Consider the following 18344-nt stretch of genomic DNA (forward strand, 5'->3'; position numbering starts at 1 on the left):
TAGCAGCATGGCAGCAGCAAGAACTTGCTTTTATTTTTGAACCTTTTTACGCTGGTCAACACATGTTTCCTTTTTCACAGCATCTAATATCAACTCTCAAATTATTGATGACCTCCTTCTGCCATTATTTCTCAATGTCCCAATATAACCTTCTCCATCTGGACATTTTTAAAGATCACAGCTTTCGGTGTGGCTCTGTGCTGTTCATCGATGGCACAGGTCACACAGGGACTGATGGCCAGGCTGTTCCCTGCACAGAATGTGGTTCTGGAAAGCCTGATCACACAGCTTCACTTATTTTAACTCTTGCTGCTCTGGTCGGGACTCATTTAGGATCTATAAGCCATATTATACGGGTAAGTTCTAAAATATTATTATAGCGATGAGCCATTTCATTGCCAAACAGAAATTTTATCTTGAACAACCAACTTCTCCCAATATATGTAGGTCCGAGGTTGAATATTCTTTATCACTGGTGCCACTTTCTAGTGAAAACAATATTTATCACTTGTAAGGTTGCGGGGTTTTTAAATCTCTCCATGACTATTGGAAATAATGTCTTGTGACATAACAATCTAACATTCCACAAGCGACGTCGTAAATCCTCATCTGTATAAACAGGACATTTTCACAGTCCTGTAATGCTACTGAGAACACACTCATTCTCTGCTTTCGCCGCTCTTTTAATCACCTTTTTTTCTGAGGCTGGGGAGACGGAGCCCTCAATTACACAGAATCATACTTGTTTAAAGAACGTAAACCTTTGCAGCAGGGGAGCCTCAAGCTCGCGTTAATGCCGATCTAAAAACTATTTCGAAAACAGAAATTTCTAGTGGTAGTTCTAAATTGACTTTGATCATACTTAAGAAGGGAGATACAGTTAATCACGGGACTGTTTCAGTATAATCTTAATTTGAGGGAATCTCAGTGGAAAAGTGATCAGCTATTCAATTTTCATTGTGTTGCTTATATAGTAAGTAGGAAATCAGACATAAATAATACACAATATATAAGTATTCTGGGTATTTCCAGGCTTTATTTTGCACCAAGACATATTCTCACAAATGTGCATTTCAAATATTATAGATACTAAGAACTTTAAAGAAATGGGCAAAGGGTAAAGTTTATGAATTACAGTGACAGTGAGAAACATGGGGAAATTTGGACACTTAAATTTTATATCTTTTTGAAAATTTTCCCTTAGTTAAAATACTCCTTTAACACAAAGTATAAGCTTGTCAAATACTGTTCTATAATTTCTCAAATCATTTATAACAATAGGAAATTGATTAGAAAATATGAAATGGAAAGTAAATCTAAAGTGTAACAAATTCAGAAAAATATTGTCACTTCTAATTGATTGATATAATCAAAATATGTTTCTTAAAATACCACTGATAAATGCTGGCCATAAAATTTTTTTGAATTAACAGGCATCTCTATTAAAATAATAAATATCATTAATTCACCTACCAGATTTGCAATGATGTAATGGTACCCTTTAACATGTTTTCCAATGGTAATAACCTAATAAAGATAAAGAAACAAATGTAAGTAATGTAAATGTAAAAGTACTTCTGTTATGACCTGATTCAGAAAATAAATTTTATCTACTTTGTCTCTTGATAGTCTACAATGAGTCATATTTCATAAAATATAACTATCAAATTCAGATAATATTTCTCTCAGAAAAAAGTAACCATACATTTTAGTGCTTTATAAATATTATCTTCCAAGAAGTCAATAACTAAACAAAAGTGATTACCTTGGTTTCGTTAATAGTGAAAATAAGGTTTCAATATTTTAAGAAATGTGAAATCAAAAACGTGTTGAATCCCTAATAAGTCATAATTTTATTCCTACAAAAGCTATTGTTTTTCTTTTCAGTGAAACATAGACAGCTGAACCCAGCATCTGAGATTTTATATTCACAATCTACATTCAAAGATAAACACAGAGTTTATAGCAGTACATGGGTCTTAAAAGAATATTAATAAGCATATAACAGAATTGTTATATAGATCTATAAAATAAAATTCCAATCTTAAGAATCTTGAAATACTTATAGTCTAGTTCAAATGAACACGGTTATTTCTGGTTTAAGGCAGCAAAATGTCAGAGAAGCTAATTTCTCTCCACAAATCTAAGTCAAAAATCATGGCACAAGTAGTCATTTGGCAATGCTCCCAACAGTTTTGGACATTATTGCATCAACTGGACTCTTCACTGATCTCTATCACTTATAAAGGGAAGTAGGTAAAATGGACATGCTGCAGTCCTGGTACTGAGATACTCAAATGTAATTTCTATTTTTAAGAAAATAGTCACACTAACGGAAAGCATTAACTGTTATTAAAAATGGAAAAGGTTAGATCCCCTCCCTTACTGAACTGTTTTGGTGGCTTCCCGTTGCTTTTATTAGCGTAATGTACGAAATCCTTCACATACTGTGAAGTTCAGACCCACCTTCTCACTCTCTATACTAGAGCCACATGGCCCTCTTTTTGTTTCTTGGTGCAAAAAGAGCTTCTTTCCATCACCTCAGGGCTTTCATAGATCCTGTTTCCTCTGCTTGGAAAGTTCCCTCCACACCAAACCCTTTGTCTCTTAAGGCACAGTGAATCTCAGCCCGGTGTTACCTCCTAGAAGACTTCCCTCCTTCATCCCAGGCAAAGTCAGATGCTCTAAAGCACCACACTTAGTCAAAGAGCAAGGGGAGGGCCAGATCCTAGAAGGATTCCACCGTATGTCACTTTGATAGTACATGGTCACAAATTTGGAAGGGAGTTAGGCTTATCTTATCTGTTAGCTTATTTTTTTGTAACACAACTGAGTTGCCTTTTGCAAGAAAATGAATGCTCTGTGTTGAAGGGAGAATTTTGAAGAAAAGATGTCCTCCTGAATAAAAATATATTAATTAGCATCAGCTGAACTGAGACGGTCATGCCCCTCATATTTCCTACTGGCATTTGTTGATTGCGCTTATTGGTCATTCTACTTTCACAATCGTGCATGTTTTCCTTCTGGGAATTCAGAAAAAACACAGTATTAATGGTGCTACGAGAAGTAGAAGTAGTTGAGTTTAGTGTTCATTGAGAAAAAGGAGAAATATGAAGAATGGTCTAGACTTACTTCTCTCTAAGAATTAGTATCAGCCATACCATCATATCTTTGTTTTATGGAGCCGTTAGTACTGCATTTACAGTAGTAAATTTACATCAATTTCTAAGTGTTTTTGACGTCTGAGTCCTTTCCGCACCTAATTACAACTAGAAATAAGTGTCTCTAAAGTTTTATTGAATGATAAAATACTCATAGGCTAACAGCGTTTAATTATATTTCTAACTTTAAGCAATTATGAATATAAAGTTTCATCTCATCTCCATTCTCTTGACAGAGTGAGTAAGTCAATAGTGTTTCCTTTTCTTGAAATGTACCTCAATCCCACTTTCTGCCTGGTAAACTCTATTCCTTGAAGGCCTCCCGTGATCTCCCAATCGAAATGATTTTTTCTGCAATTTTTTTTCACATAACATCCTGTCCTGTTCATTCATAGTATTACCATTACTATAATTGCATATTAATGTAACTATGAAACATCATGGCTATTCACCTTGATGGGCATGCCTGTTTTGTTTAACACTACGTCTTGGATCTCCTGCAGTGCCTGTCTGGTAAGCATTAGACACTCAGGGAAATTCACTGAACGAACAACTGGAGGAATCCAAGCCAGCCAGCCAAGTGGTACCCATGCGTGACCCATTCATACATCTTCCCACCCCTGTTAAGACAGGTACTTCCTCCTGCATGCTCTTAGACCACATTGCACTACAACTTGTAATACTGCAGTGTTTATTATGTGTGTACATTTTCCTTCCCCTTTAAACAATGAATTCAGAAGGTAAAGTCAAGACCCTTACCTTTCTTGGCATCCCTCATTCCAGATACATACAATGTCCTCAATAAATCCACACACTCACATAATACATTCAGATAAAATATATGTGCAAAATACTGTGTACATTTTGAATGGATGTCCATATGGACATTTATTTAATCACGATCATATATTTGCTACAAAAAATTTCATTCCATGAAATAATGCCATTTGGAGCAACATGGATGGACCTAGAGATTATCGTACAAAGTGAAGCAAGTCAGACAGAGAAAGACAAATATCGTATAATATCACTTATATGTGGAATCTAAAATGTGACACAAATGAACGTATCTATGAAACAGAAACAGACTCATAGAGAACAGACTTATGGTTACCAAGGGGGAGAAGGGGTAGGGGAGGGAAGGATTGAGAGTTTGGGATTAGCAGATGCAAACTATTGTATAAAGAATGGATAAACAACAAGGTCCTACTGTATATCATAGGGAACTATATTCAATATCCTGTGATAAATCATAATGGAAAAGAATATATATATGTGTGTCTGCATATATATATCTGAGTCACTTTGCAGTACAGTAGAAATTAACACAACATTGTAAATCAACTATGCTCCAATAAAATAAATTTTTAAAAAATTCCATTCCAGGGCTTCCCTGGTGGCGCAGTGGTTGAGAATCTGCCTGCCAATGCAGGGGACACGGGTTCGAGCCCTGGTCTGGGAAGATCCCACATGCCACGGAGCGACTGGGCCCGTGAGCCACAACTACTGAGCCTGTGTGTCTGGAGCCTGTGCTCCACAACAAGAGAGGCCACGACAGTGAGAGGCCCGTGCACGGCGATGAAGAGTGGCCCCCGCTCGCCGCAACTAGAGAAAGCCCTCGCACAGAAACGAAGACCCTACACAGCCAAAAATATAAATAAATAAATGAATGAATTAAAAAAAAAAAAAAAATTCCATTCCACTCATGCAGCTTAATATTATCAAAACAAGCAACCCAATCTAAAAATGGGAAGAAGACCTAAATAGACATTTCTCCAAAGAAGACATACAGATGGCCATGAGGCACGTGAAAAGATGCTCACCATTGTTAATTATCAGAGAAATGCAAATCAAAACTACAATGAGATATCACCTCACACCGATCAGAATGGCCATCATCAAAAAATCCACAAACAATAAATGCTGGAGAGGGTGTGGAGAAAAGGGAGCCCTCCTACACTGTTGGTGGGAATATAAGTTGGTGCAGCCACTATGGAGAACAGTATTGAGGTTCCTTAAAAAACTAAAAATAGAGCTACCATATGATCCTGCAATCCCACTCCTGGTTATATATCAGGAGAAAATCATGGTCCAAAAGGATACATGCACCCCCAATGTTCACTGCAGCGCTGTTTACAATAGCCAAGACATGGAAACAACCTAAATGTCCATTGACTAGAGGAATGGGTAAAGAACATGTGGCACATATATACAATGGAATATTACTCAGCCATTAAAAAAGAATGAAATAATGCCATTTGTAGCAACATGGACAGACCTAGAGATTGTCATACTGAGTGAAGTAAGTCAGATAGAGAAACAGAAATATGGTATGATATCCCTTATAAGTGGAGTCTAAACAGAAACGATACAAATGAACTTCCAAAACAGAAACAGACTTAGAGAACGAATTTATGGTTACCATGGGGGAAGGAATAGTTAGGGAGATTGGGATTGACATGTACACATTGTTATAAAACAAACAAACAGAGATGAAGAATGCAATAACTGAAGAATACACTAGAAGGAATCAATAACAGAATAACTGAGGCAGAAGAACGAATAAGATAGCTGGAAGACAAAATGGTGGAAATAACTGACAAGAAGAATATAGAAAAAAGAATGAAAAGAACTGAAGACAATCTCAGACACCACTGGGACAACACTAAATGCACCAACATTTGAATTATAGGGGTCCCAGAAGAAGAAGAGAAAAAGAAATGGTCTGAGAAAATATTTGAAGAGATTATACTTGAAAACTTCCCTAACATGGTTAAGGAAATAGTCACCCAAGTCCAGGAAGCACAGAGAGTCCCATACAGGACAAACCCTAGGAAAAACACACCAAGACACATTAATCAAACTATCAAAAATTAGATTCAAAAAACATATATTAAAAGTAGCAAGGGAAAAATAACATACAAAGGAGTCCCCATAAGGTTATCAGCTGATTTTTCAGTGGAAACTCTGCAGGCCAGAAGGGAGTGGCAGGATATAAAGTGACAAAAGAGAAAAATCTAAAACCAAGATTACTCTACCCATCAAGGATCTCATTCAGATTCAACGGAGAAGTCAAAAGCTTTTCAGACAAGCAAAAGCTAAGAGAATTCAGCACCACCAAACCAGCTTTACAACAAATGCTAAAGAAACTTTTCTAAGCAGGAAACACAAGAGAAGAAAAAGACCCACAAAAACAAACCCAAAACAATTAAGAAAACGGTAATAGGAACATACATGCCGATAATACCCTTGAATGTGAATAGATTAAATGCTCCAACCAAAAGACACAAACTGGCTGAATGGATACAAAAACATGACCCATATATGTGCTGTCTACAAGAGACCCACTTCAGACCTAAGGACACATACAGACTGAAAGTGAAGGATGGAAAAAGATATTTCATGCAAATCGAAATCAAAAGAAAGCTGGAGTAGTAATACTCCTATCAGATAAAATAGACCTTAAATAAAGACTATTACAAGTCTCAACATAGGAGCACTCAACATAGGAGCACCTCAATACATAAGGTAAATGCTAACAACCATGAAAGGAGAAATTGACAGTAACACAATAATAGTAGGGGACTTTAACACTCCACTTTCACCAATGGACAGACCATCCAAACAGAAAATAAGTAAGGAAACACAAGCGTTAAATGACACAACAGACCAGACAGATCTAATTGATATTTATAGAACATTCCACTCAAAAGTGGCAGAATACACTTTTACCTCAAGTTCACATGGAACATTCTCCAGGATACATCACATCTTGGGTCACAAATCAAGCCTCAGAAAATTTAAGAAAACTGAAACTGTATCAAGCATCTTTTCTGACCACAACTCTATGAGATTGGAAATCAATTACAGGAAAAAAACTGTAAAAAACACAAATACATAGAGGCTAAACAGTGTGCTACTAAATAACCAAGAGATCACTGAAGATATTAAAAGATACATAGAAACAAATGACAATGAAAACACGATGACCCAAAACTTATGGGATGCAGCAAAAGCAGTTCTAATAGACAAGTTTATAGCAATACACTCTCACCTCAAGAAACAAGAAAAATCTCAAATAAACAATCTAAACCTACACTTAAAACAACTAGAGAAAGAAGAACAAAGAAAACCCAAAGTCAGTAGAAGGAAAGAAATAATAAAGATAAAAGCTGGTTCTTTGAGACGATAAACAAAATTGATAAACCATTAGCCAGACTCATCAAGAAAAAAAGGGAGAAGACTCAAATCAACAGAATTAGAAATGAAAAAGGAGAAATCACAACTGACACTGCAGAAATACAAAGGATTATAAGAGACTACTACAAACAACCATATGCCAATAAAATAGACAACCACAAAGAAATGGACAAATTCTTCGAAAGGTACAATTTTCCAAGACTGAAGCAGGAAGAATTAGAAAATATAAACAGACCTGTCACAAGTAATATAATTGAAACCATAATTAAAAATCTTCCAACAAACAAAAGTCCAGGACCAGATGGCTTCAGAGGCGAATTCTATTGAACATTTACAGAAGAGTTAAAACCGATCCTTCTCAAACTCTACCAAAAATTTCAGAGGGAGAAACAATCCTAAATTCATTCAATGAAGCCACCATTACCCTGATACCAAAACCAGAAAAAGATATCACAAAAAATGAAAATTAAAAACCAATATCATTGATGAATATAGATGCAAAAATCCTGAACAAAATACTAGCAACCAGAATCCAACAGCACATTAAAAGGATCATACACCATGATCAAGTGGGATTTAGCCCAGGGATGCAAGGATTCTTCAATATACACAAATCAATCAATGTGATACACCATATTAACAAATTGAAGGATAAAAACCATACGATCACCTCAATAGATGCAGAGTAAGCTTTTCACAAAATTCAACACCAATTTATGATAAAAATTCTTCAGAAAGTGGGCAGAGAGGGAACCTACCTCCACATAATAAAGGCCGTATACAACAAACCCACAGCAAGCATCATACTCAATGGTGATAAACTGAAAGCATTTCCACTAAGATCAGGAATAAGACAAGGATGTCCACTCTCACTGCTCTTATTCAACATAGTTTTGGAAGTACTAGCCACAGCAATCAGAGAAGAAAAAGAAATAAAATAATACAAATTGGAAAAGAAGAAGTATAATTGTCACTGTTTGCAGATGACATGATACTATATATAGAAAATCCTAAAGATGCCACCAGAAAACTACTAGAACTAATCAATGAATTTGGTAAGGTTGCAGGATACAAACTTAATGCACAGAAATCTCTGGCATTCCTATACACCTACAATGAAAAATCAAAAAGAGAAATTAAGGAAACACTCCCATTTACCATTGCAACAGAAAGAATAAAATACCTAGGAATAAACTTGCTGAAGGAGGCAAAAAGACTTGTACTCAGAAAAGTATAAGACACTGTTGAAAGAAATCAAAGATGACATAAACAGATGGAGAGATATACCATGTTCTTGGATTGGAAGAATCAATATTGTGAAAATGACTATACTACCCAAAGCAATCTACAGATTCAATGCCGTCCCTACCAAACTAACAATGGCATTCTCACAGAATTAGAACAAAAAATTTTATAATTCATATGGAAACACAAAAGACCCCAAATAGCCAAACCAATCTTGAGAAAGAAAAACAGAGCTGGAGGAATCAGGCTCCCTGACTTCAGACTATACCACAAAGCTACAGTAATCAAGACAGTATGGTACTGGCAAAAAAACAGAAATATAGATCAATGGAACAGGATAGAAAGCCCAGAGATAAACCCATGCACGTATGGTCACCTAATTTCTGACAAAGGAGACGAGAACATACAATGGAGAAAAGACAGCCTCTTCAATAAGTGGTGCTGAGAAAACTGGACAGTTACATGTAAAAGAATGAAATTAGAAGACTCCTTAACACCATACACAAAAATAAACTCCAAATGGATTAAAGAATTAAATGTAAGACCAGACACTATAAAACTCTTAGAGGAAAACATAGGAAGAACACTCTTTGACATAAACCACAGCAAGATCTTTTTTAACCCACCTCCTAGAGTAATGGAAATAAAAACAAAAAATAAACAAATGGGACTTAATTAAACTTAAAAGCTTTTGCAGAGCAAAGGAACCTATAAACAAGACAAAAAGACAACCCTCAGAATGGGACAAAATATTTGCAAAGGAAACAACAGACAAAGGGTTATTCTCCAAAATATACAAAGCAGCTCATGGAGCTCAATATCAAAAAACAAATAATCCAGTTAAAAAATGGGTGGAAGGGCTTCCCTGGTGGTGCAGTGGTTGAGAGTCCACCTGCCGATGCAGGGGACACGGGTTCGTGCCCCGGTCCGGGAAGATCCCATATGCCACAGAGCGGCTGGGCCCATGAGCCACGGCCGCTGAGCCTGCGCGTCCGGAGCCTGTGCTCCGCAACGGGAGAGGCCACAACAGTGAAAGGCCCGCGTACCACAAAACAAAAACAAACAAACAAGAAAGAAACCAAAAAAAAAACCAAAAAATGGGTGGAAGACCTAAATAGACATTTCACTAAGGAAGACATACAGATGGCCAAGAGGCACATCAAAAGATGCTCAACATCACTAATTATTAGAGAACTGCAAATCAAAACTACAATGAGGTATCACCTCATGCCAGTGAGAATGGCCATTATCAAAAAATTTACAAACAATAAATGCTGGAGAGGGTGTGGAGAAAAGGGAACCCTCCTGCACTGTTGGTGGGAATGTAAATTGATACAGCCACTATGGAGAACAGTATGGAAATTCCTTAAAAAACTAAAAATAGAACTACCATATGACCCAGCAATCCCACTACTGGGCATATATGCTGAGAAAACCATAATTCAAAAAGAGTCATGTATTACAATGCTCATTGCAGCTCTATTTACAATAGCCAGGACATGGAAGCAACCTAAGTGTCCATTGACAGATGAATGGACAAAGATGTGGCACATATATACAATGGAATATTACTCAGCCATGAAAGAAGTGAAATTGAGTTATTTGTAGAGAGGTGGATTGACCTAGAGTCTGTCATACAGAGTGAAGTAAGTCAGAAAGAGAAAAACAAATACTGTATGCTGACACATATATATGGAATCTTAAAAAAAAAAAAAATGGTACTGATGAACCTAGTTGCAGGGCAGAAATAAAGAGGTAGACCTAGAGAATGGACTTGATGACATGGGGTGGGAGGGTGAAGCTGGGTCAAAATGAGAGTAGCATCGACATATATGACCGAATGTAAAATATTTAGCTAGTGGGAAGCAGCTGCATAGCACAAGGAGATCAGCTCAGTGCTTTGTGACCACCTAGAGGGGTGGGATAGGGAGGGTGGGAGGGTGATGCAATAGGAAGGGGATATGGGGACACGTGTAGGCATATGGCTGATTCGCTTTGTTGTACAACAGAAACTAACACAGTATTGTGAAGCAATTATACTCCATTAAAGATCTATTAAAAAAAATAAAATGGATAACCAACAAAGACCTACTGTATAGTACAGGGAACTCTGCTCAGTGTTATGTAACAACCTAAATGGGAAAATTATTTGAAAAATAATAGATACATGTATATACATAACTGAATCACTTTGCTGTACACCTGAAACTATCACAACATTTTTAATCAACTATACTCCAATATAAAATAAAAAGTTTTAAAAAAAAGATTAAAAAAAATTCCATTCCATATGGTCCCAGTTTCTTTTGTAGTTTCTCTCTTCTAGTTTCGGAAATAATTATTTTCATATAGGCTTTCAGCAACTTGTATTATTATGAGTCATGAATACCTAAATTTTTAAAACAAAGACTAACAAGTATTATCAAAATTCAGTTTTAATGGGAACCTCCTCTGAAATTCAAATGAGTTGTTAGACTCACATTTGAACAGAGGCCTTCGGGTTAAAAGCAATCCCAGCTTCCTCTCCGGAGACAAGAATCAAGACTGTTCTACTGAAATGTTGACCTCTCTGATATAAAACATTTAGTTTGTTGTTATAACAAGCTAGTTTTATTCAGTTATTCAATATTTCATGAGAGATCCATTTTGTGTATCTTAGGCCCTGTATTATTCTATAACAATTAAGGGTTCATCAAGGTTTATGTTTGCAAAATGCTTTGTTTTACAGATTAGTGAATCTAATTTTCTCCTCAAAGCCTAAGAAGGGCCAAGATATGCATACTTAATTGTGTATTTTCCTCCAATCCTATATTATTCCAAGGAATAATTTTATATACATACATTTGTGTATGTAAGTGACATACATAAACGTATAACATATATATATAATTATTCCAAGGAAAATATTATAAACGTATACTGTCAGCTGGAAAAGAAGCAGAAACCAGTGGAGGAGACCTTAGGCAGTAAATCCTGATGCTTTTTAGCACCAGCTCTGGTCACCTACCCTACCTGCATAACATAGTGGATTTTATTTCTATCGTGTGGAAATCACTGCATGGCCGTCCCATCCTGAAAGATCTTAAAAGGAAGCAAGGTGATGTGGTGAGCACAGGTATCTCTGGTATCATATTATTCTTTAAAATAATGCAAATTAATACATCTAGTTTACTTTTCAAGCAGCAAGGACTGCATATATCACTCCTACATATTTTATTTTCATAGAGTAATAGTTTCACAGTGACACAAAACCTACTTACTTAGGAGGGAAAAAATTACTTCTTGGAAAAATAAATACATGCTTTTTCTGAAGACCGAAATCCACTCAGACAACAATCCAGGTTTAGCACACCACACTATATCCTAATGTTTGAAGTACTCCACGTCTTGCCAAAGAATCCATGAATTACTCACTTTTCCCTTAGGACCCAGACTTATTTTCACTTCGTGCCTGCCCATTTCTTTCTCTCTTAACAGCTCAAAAGAACTGAATTTTAAATTTCCACTTCAAAATATCAAAATTTAGGACAACACGATAGACCACACGATCAGGACCTGTATATTGCATACAGGTAATGGTTCGTGTGACGTGCCAGCACTACTGGGGACGCCCTGCTCTTGCTAAGTGAAGCCAGGGGGAAGGTCACCGCTGATCCTTGCCGGGTCCTCCACGGGCCCTGGGGAAACAACCTGCTGCTCAAGCACCGCCCCGAAACGCTCCCTGCAAACGCCGAGGCTGCACGCACGCGCTCGACTGGGCGCCCTAGGAAACAGGCAGGAGCCCACCTGGTCCACGATGTCGTTGACTTTGTCCCGCTCACAGTCCAGGATGACCCGCCGCTCCTTCTTTAGCTCCAGATCCTGGAAGAGCGAGCGGTAGGTCTCATCTTTCTTGTCATTGTTGATGTTCCCCACGTTGATAGCAGTCACTTGCCACTTCTTTTCGGCAGCGGAATCCAGCACCGCCTGCAGGGTGGACAAGCCTAGGAAAGCAGAGAGACAGGGGGGCTGACGGCAAGGCTTGACTAACGGAGAAGCGTGCTGCGAAACTGACACGCATCTGGAAGGCTGCTACTTTTCTGCAACGAAGGGATGCTGACGCCTCTAAAGAGCGACAGCTACGAACCTTAGCAACACCCACTCGTTGCCACTTCGCATCAAGAGCTCTTTCCTCTACCTGGGAAAACTGTACCCCCTTCATTCGGGCTTCTCAGCTGTTTTCTTTTGGACATTACCAAAGTGTGATGTTTTAATACCTCTGGGGTTTGGGGGGGTTTGTTTGTTTGGCCACACCGTGCAGCTTGAGGGATGTTAGTTCCCCAACCAGGAACTGACCCCGTGCCCTCCGCAGTGAAAACTCCCAGTCCTAACAACTGGACCGCCAGGAAATTCCCTACCTCTGGTTTTAATGAAATCAAAGGACATCCATTCTTTCTTGTATAGAATAGAAAAAAATATTTCTTTATATATGACACACTATCATTTCACATTATTATCCTGAAGACGGTGAGTCTATTTTCAGTGAGATGAATCTAGGTGGGCTATGCGAGTCTGAAAACCAGTCATCTCTGAAGCTGCTCGATTTCCTCCTATCGTTTTCTGGTCGGCAGTTGTTGTTATTATTTTTTTTTTTCCTCAGCCTCTGTTATATCATTTTTGTTACTGGGACTAATCCTGTAGAAATTAAATGTTCACCTATTAACCACATGGTAGCAGTTAGTTTTCTCGTACACACTGGTTACTCTTACTTAACTTCCCAAATGTGAGACCACTTTACTCGTCATTAGTAACTTTGTTTATAGCATCATACGACTTAGGTCATATCGAAAACTGTATTTTTGTTTTTAATTGGTCACACATTGCCTCATATGTAGGATTGGGAGGGAAAACAACTTGGGAACATCTTTCCTAAAGTTAACGCTGCAGTTTAGCACTTGGAAAACTAGTATATAGACTTGTCTTCCATGTCACTTCAACTCTTCACAGCCAACCCAAATTCCTCATTTCTATGAATAGCTTAATGAACAACAAAAATCAAGGCTCCAAAAAGAATTCAGAACTCATCACATCATCTTCTTTATTGCAGAAAGACAAGAATATTGGACCCTTTTTACCCATAAAATCTGGGGTTTCCCTTATGTGAACACATGACTCTAGAAGCTTAATTCATGTTCTAAACTTTATTGAAATCTATTTACGACAGCAAAAAATGCATATTCTAAATGTTGTTGAAAATTACCTGAGCCTGGAAAATATCATTAAAATTCTCATTGATTCCATATTGCCAAGTGTATATAAGATGAGCCTAGAGCACCTTGTGACCCCCCAAAGCAGGGAGCTCTCCAAAACTATCGGCCTCGTGTCAAAAGACCCAGGAGCAAATTTGATGAGAATCACTTTAAACACAGATGACGCAGTTGGAGTAGCAATAAAAATAATAACTGCAAAAGGCTTAGATACATACATTTTCTAATCCATAGATTAGTAATGACATTTTTTTTTTTTTTTTTTTTTTTTTTTTTGCGGTACGCGGGCTTCTCACCGCTGTGGCCTCTCCCGTTGTGGAGCACAGGCTCCGGACTCGCAGGCTGAACGGCCATGGCTCACAGGCCCAGCCGCTCCGCGGCACGTGGGATCTTCCCGGACCGGGGCACGAACCCGTGTCCCCTGCATCGGCAGGCGGACTCTCAACCACTGCGCCACCAGGGAAGCCCAGTAATGACATTTAAGAAAAGTATTTGATTGCCTTTGAATGCTAAGGAGCCAAGCTATTATTTTGAAATCTGGTAAATAAAGGTAAAGAAACAAGCATTTTCCCACCTTTCCTATAAGAATTCTACTCAGGGTAATAGTTCATTAAGGGACGGGTTTTTTGGAAGAACTCCAGCTAATAAATGATGAGCGAATATAGATTCAGAATCATAACCAATCTTGTAACACCTTGTGAATTAATGAATCAAGGCAAGAATCGTTAACTGCTGCTAACAAAACAAAAAGAGAGATGCGTAGAAGTTACGTGCCTTCAAATGGGGATACTCAACACCACCTATGAAATATTCATGCCAGGAAGTGAACATGAATCTCAGCAAGCATCTAGATCTAATTACCCTTTGATAACGAATATATGGCAAAGAGTAATATGTTAATCAAAGTCCAGACTGTGGGAAGCTCTACATTACCTTATAAAAGCCTAAAGAGATATGTTAACCAACTGGATATGTGGACCTCACTTCTATCCTGATTCAAACAAACTGTGAAAAAAGAAAAAAGATGATGCTAGGAATGAATTACTGTTAACTTGTCTATATATGATAATGATATTGTAGTTATATTTAAACCAAGAGAATTGTTCTTTCAAAATATAAACTGAAATATTTATGGCTGAAATAACAGGATGTCAGGTATTTATTCAAAATAATTGTCAAGGGGGGCTTCCCTGGTGGCGCAGTGGTTGAGAGTCCGCCTGCCAATGCAGGGGACACGGGTTCGAGCCCTGGTCTGGGAAGATCCCACATGCCGCAGAGCAACTAGGCCCGTGAGCCACAACTACTGAGCCCGCGCGTCTGGGGCCTGTGCTCCACAACAAGAGAGGCCGCGATAGTGAGAGGCCTGCACACCGCGATGAAGAGTGGCCCCCGCTTGCCACAACTAGCAAAAGCCCTCGCACAGAAACAAAGACCCAACACAGCCAAAAATAAAATAAATGTTTAAAAATAAATAAATAATAATAATTGTCAGGAGCAGGATAGAGATAAAGCAAGCTTCCTCTTACCCTTCACTAATAAAGCTGGCTTAAGTGTCCTTTCAGGTCTTCTTCAGGACACATTATTCTGTCCATGTTGTTATTTTAAATATTTCATCATGAAAATTGAAAATAATTTACTTTTATTTCAAACGGAAAAGTCGAACAATAAATTAAACTTGAAATGAATTTTGTGGGGTTTCTTTGGGCAAAACAACAAAATTAGTTTCCTCCATCCAGTCTTGTAACAAAAAATACAGGGTACTCAAGAATTACTCAAGGGATAACTTAAACAGAGACCACATGCCGTTGTAAAAAATCTATTAATGATAAAACTTCTTTTAAAAACTTCACAGATCACCTATGATTTCCGTTCACTGTAAGTAAATTAAATCCTTCCAGGATGCATTCATTCCAAGTCCTTTTCCTGTTTTTCATCATCAGTGAAGACAGAACCAAAGTTGATCACCATGATCGACTCAACAGCTATCAATGTGCTTGAAAACACTTATCAAGTTTATTCAGTTTTTTTTCCAAGTAGGAAAAAAGCTAATTTTCTAAACGTTTTTCACTGTCAAAGGTCCTACTCTGCCACATTCCAGTCATGATGTGACTCTTCCTTGTCACCTCTTTAAAACAACACATCCATGGGTGGTGTTCTACACACTACATATTACCATACAGCACTTATACGTGAGCTTCCTTTCTTCTAGGTAATCAATCATTTCGTGTTGCTTTCATTTAACTATGAACTTAACCACATACTAAGTTAAAGTTTCAAGTGGTGATGCTCTTGATATTCTGTCCTATCCTTTAACATATATAACAAGAAATGTTAAATATAAATGCCAATGTGTAAATGAATCTCAAGTGATATTTCTAAACTTAACATTTATTGGCAGTTCACCTTGTCCAAAATATGGAGAGGATACATATATAAAATCAATAAAAATGCATTTAAAGAAATAGCTGATTCAAACTCATCCATTTTATGTATCAAAAAATAACTCACAGTTGGTGTGGATTCTGTTATGAAAACTCTTAGAATTAATATTTTGTAACCTATGAAACCTAAAAAAAAAATACATCCATTTATTAAGATGCTAAACTGCCCAAGTGGTACGTAATCAGACGATGAATTTAGTTTCATCAGAAGACACTGAATATTATTCAGTTATCTCCTAAGGACAGCCGGAAATAATTCACCAACCATGGCATGATGTCTCACATTTTGAAGAGACTGCTGTCCCATGCTTATTAATCAATGTTCTCCGATTTGTTTTTTTTTTAGTAGTAGCAACTGACTCTCTCAAATACTTTCTCAACTTGATCTGCCCCTTTCCTACAACTAAGAGTTTTCTATTATGTCTGGTTAGTTTAAAATTAATAGATCATTTTAAAATTTGAAAAAATCACTGAAAATGCACATCACAAATAGTAGGGTGAAATCAAATTATTCTTACACAACACAAACTGATGCTCTTAGCCTCTTGGTAACAAATTCCAATTAGGAAAGTATTACCTCTTTCCCTTCCACACAAACTAGCCTAGAAGTATCTTTATAAATACACTCATCCCTTAATTCAGAATATAAACTTGTATGGACACTGGGAATTCTATGTAAGTATCGGTTTGTTCAAAAACATTAATAGCTGGTTATTCAACTCTAATATCTGTACCACTAAATCAGGACATTTAAATCCTGGTTTAATTTCTTATTATTTTATTGCTTATGACAAAGAGAACTTGAGATATACCGTTGTTCATCTACAAATAGAAAAAAAAAATTGGAAAATTAACTGCTCTTTCTAAGAAATATATTTAAAATATATTCTGAAAAACCTCAAGAAGGGCTTCCCTGGTGGCGCAGCGGTTGAGAGTCCGCCTGCCGTTGCAGGGGACGCGGGTTCGCGCCCCGGTCCGGGAAGATCCCACATGCCGCGGAGCGGCTGGGCCCGTGAGCCACGGCCGCTGAGCCTGCGCGTCCGGAGCCTGTGCTCCGCAACGGGAGAGGCCGCAACAGTGAGAGGCCCGCGTACCGCAAAAGAAAAAAAAAATCCTCAAGAATATGACAGGAGTATAAAATTAAGTTCTACACTCTACTAAATGCTCAGACTTCTGGATAAAATAAAGAATAGCTAAAGTACTGCTACTTACTTCTGTATTATGTTACTTCTTCGAGTGCCTCATTGTTGCTGGACTAGTTACAGCTGTACACCCTATTTATAAGCTGACACTCTCCCTAAAATTCTCTCCAAGAACCGTCAGTAGTTCACAGTCGCATCTTAAGTTACTGCTCCTAAGCCTGTGACAAAATTACAGAAAAACCTTCAGCCCTGAAACAGGTGAAGTCTAGATGCCTTAGTTTGCACATTAATAGGTGGGATTAAAATTGACTACTGCATACAGGTATATTTCACTCAGACCACGTCTTTCTTCTTGAAAATATTTTTTGTTCCATTTAAAGTTCACAGCCCTTATTCATCTTTCAGGCACAGAAATTAATATTTTATGATCACTAAATCACAGCAGCACGCCTAGGCCAGGTTAGATTAACATATATTTCCCTCATTGGCTTTCTCAGGAACATCATAAAAGCAATGTATAATCTGGAAGCATTTTTATTCTAGGCATGATGCCTTTTTTGGAACTGGAATCAATGTGCCTTTCCTTCAGGGGACAAATAGTGTGGTTCAAAGTTAAAACCAAGTTATAAAAGCATTAGTTCTGGTTTTACCAACTGTCTACAGAAATGTATGACCTTACCTTATTAACATTGACACAATAAATAAAAACCACATTTTGATTAAGTCCTGGTTCAAATGTAGTACATGTGAATCCCAAGACAAACCTATATTGAATGCATTAACATAGGCAACCCCATGACTCTGTATCTCCAATGTGTTGAAGATCCATCTACCTACTCTCCCTGCCATCTACCTCCTCTCTCTGGAACTTTTAGGAAGGGTGTTGGGTTATCCATTGAGGAGTGCCAG

The 18344-nt window shown here is 37.6% G+C and overlaps 1 protein-coding gene across 4 annotated transcripts in view; it reads right to left on the bottom strand.

The window, feature by feature from the left end:
• GRIA2 (glutamate ionotropic receptor AMPA type subunit 2) overlaps nucleotides 1-18344 on the bottom strand; it is a 170688-nt gene that overhangs the window by 64450 nt on the left and 87894 nt on the right. For all 4 annotated transcript variants that reach the window (XM_032632568.1, XM_032632567.1, XM_032632569.1 and 1 more), the window contains exons 4-5: nucleotides 12393-12589; nucleotides 1474-1527 (exon numbers count right to left, since the gene is read on the bottom strand). In XM_032632568.1, coding sequence (XP_032488459.1) covers nucleotides 1474-1527; nucleotides 12393-12589 — 251 coding nt within the window. The remainder of the gene's footprint in view (nucleotides 1-1473; nucleotides 1528-12392; nucleotides 12590-18344) is intronic.

This window comes from Phocoena sinus, chromosome 5 (assembly GCF_008692025.1).
Source record: "Phocoena sinus isolate mPhoSin1 chromosome 5, mPhoSin1.pri, whole genome shotgun sequence".
Classification (NCBI taxonomy): Eukaryota; Metazoa; Chordata; class Mammalia; order Artiodactyla; family Phocoenidae; genus Phocoena; species Phocoena sinus.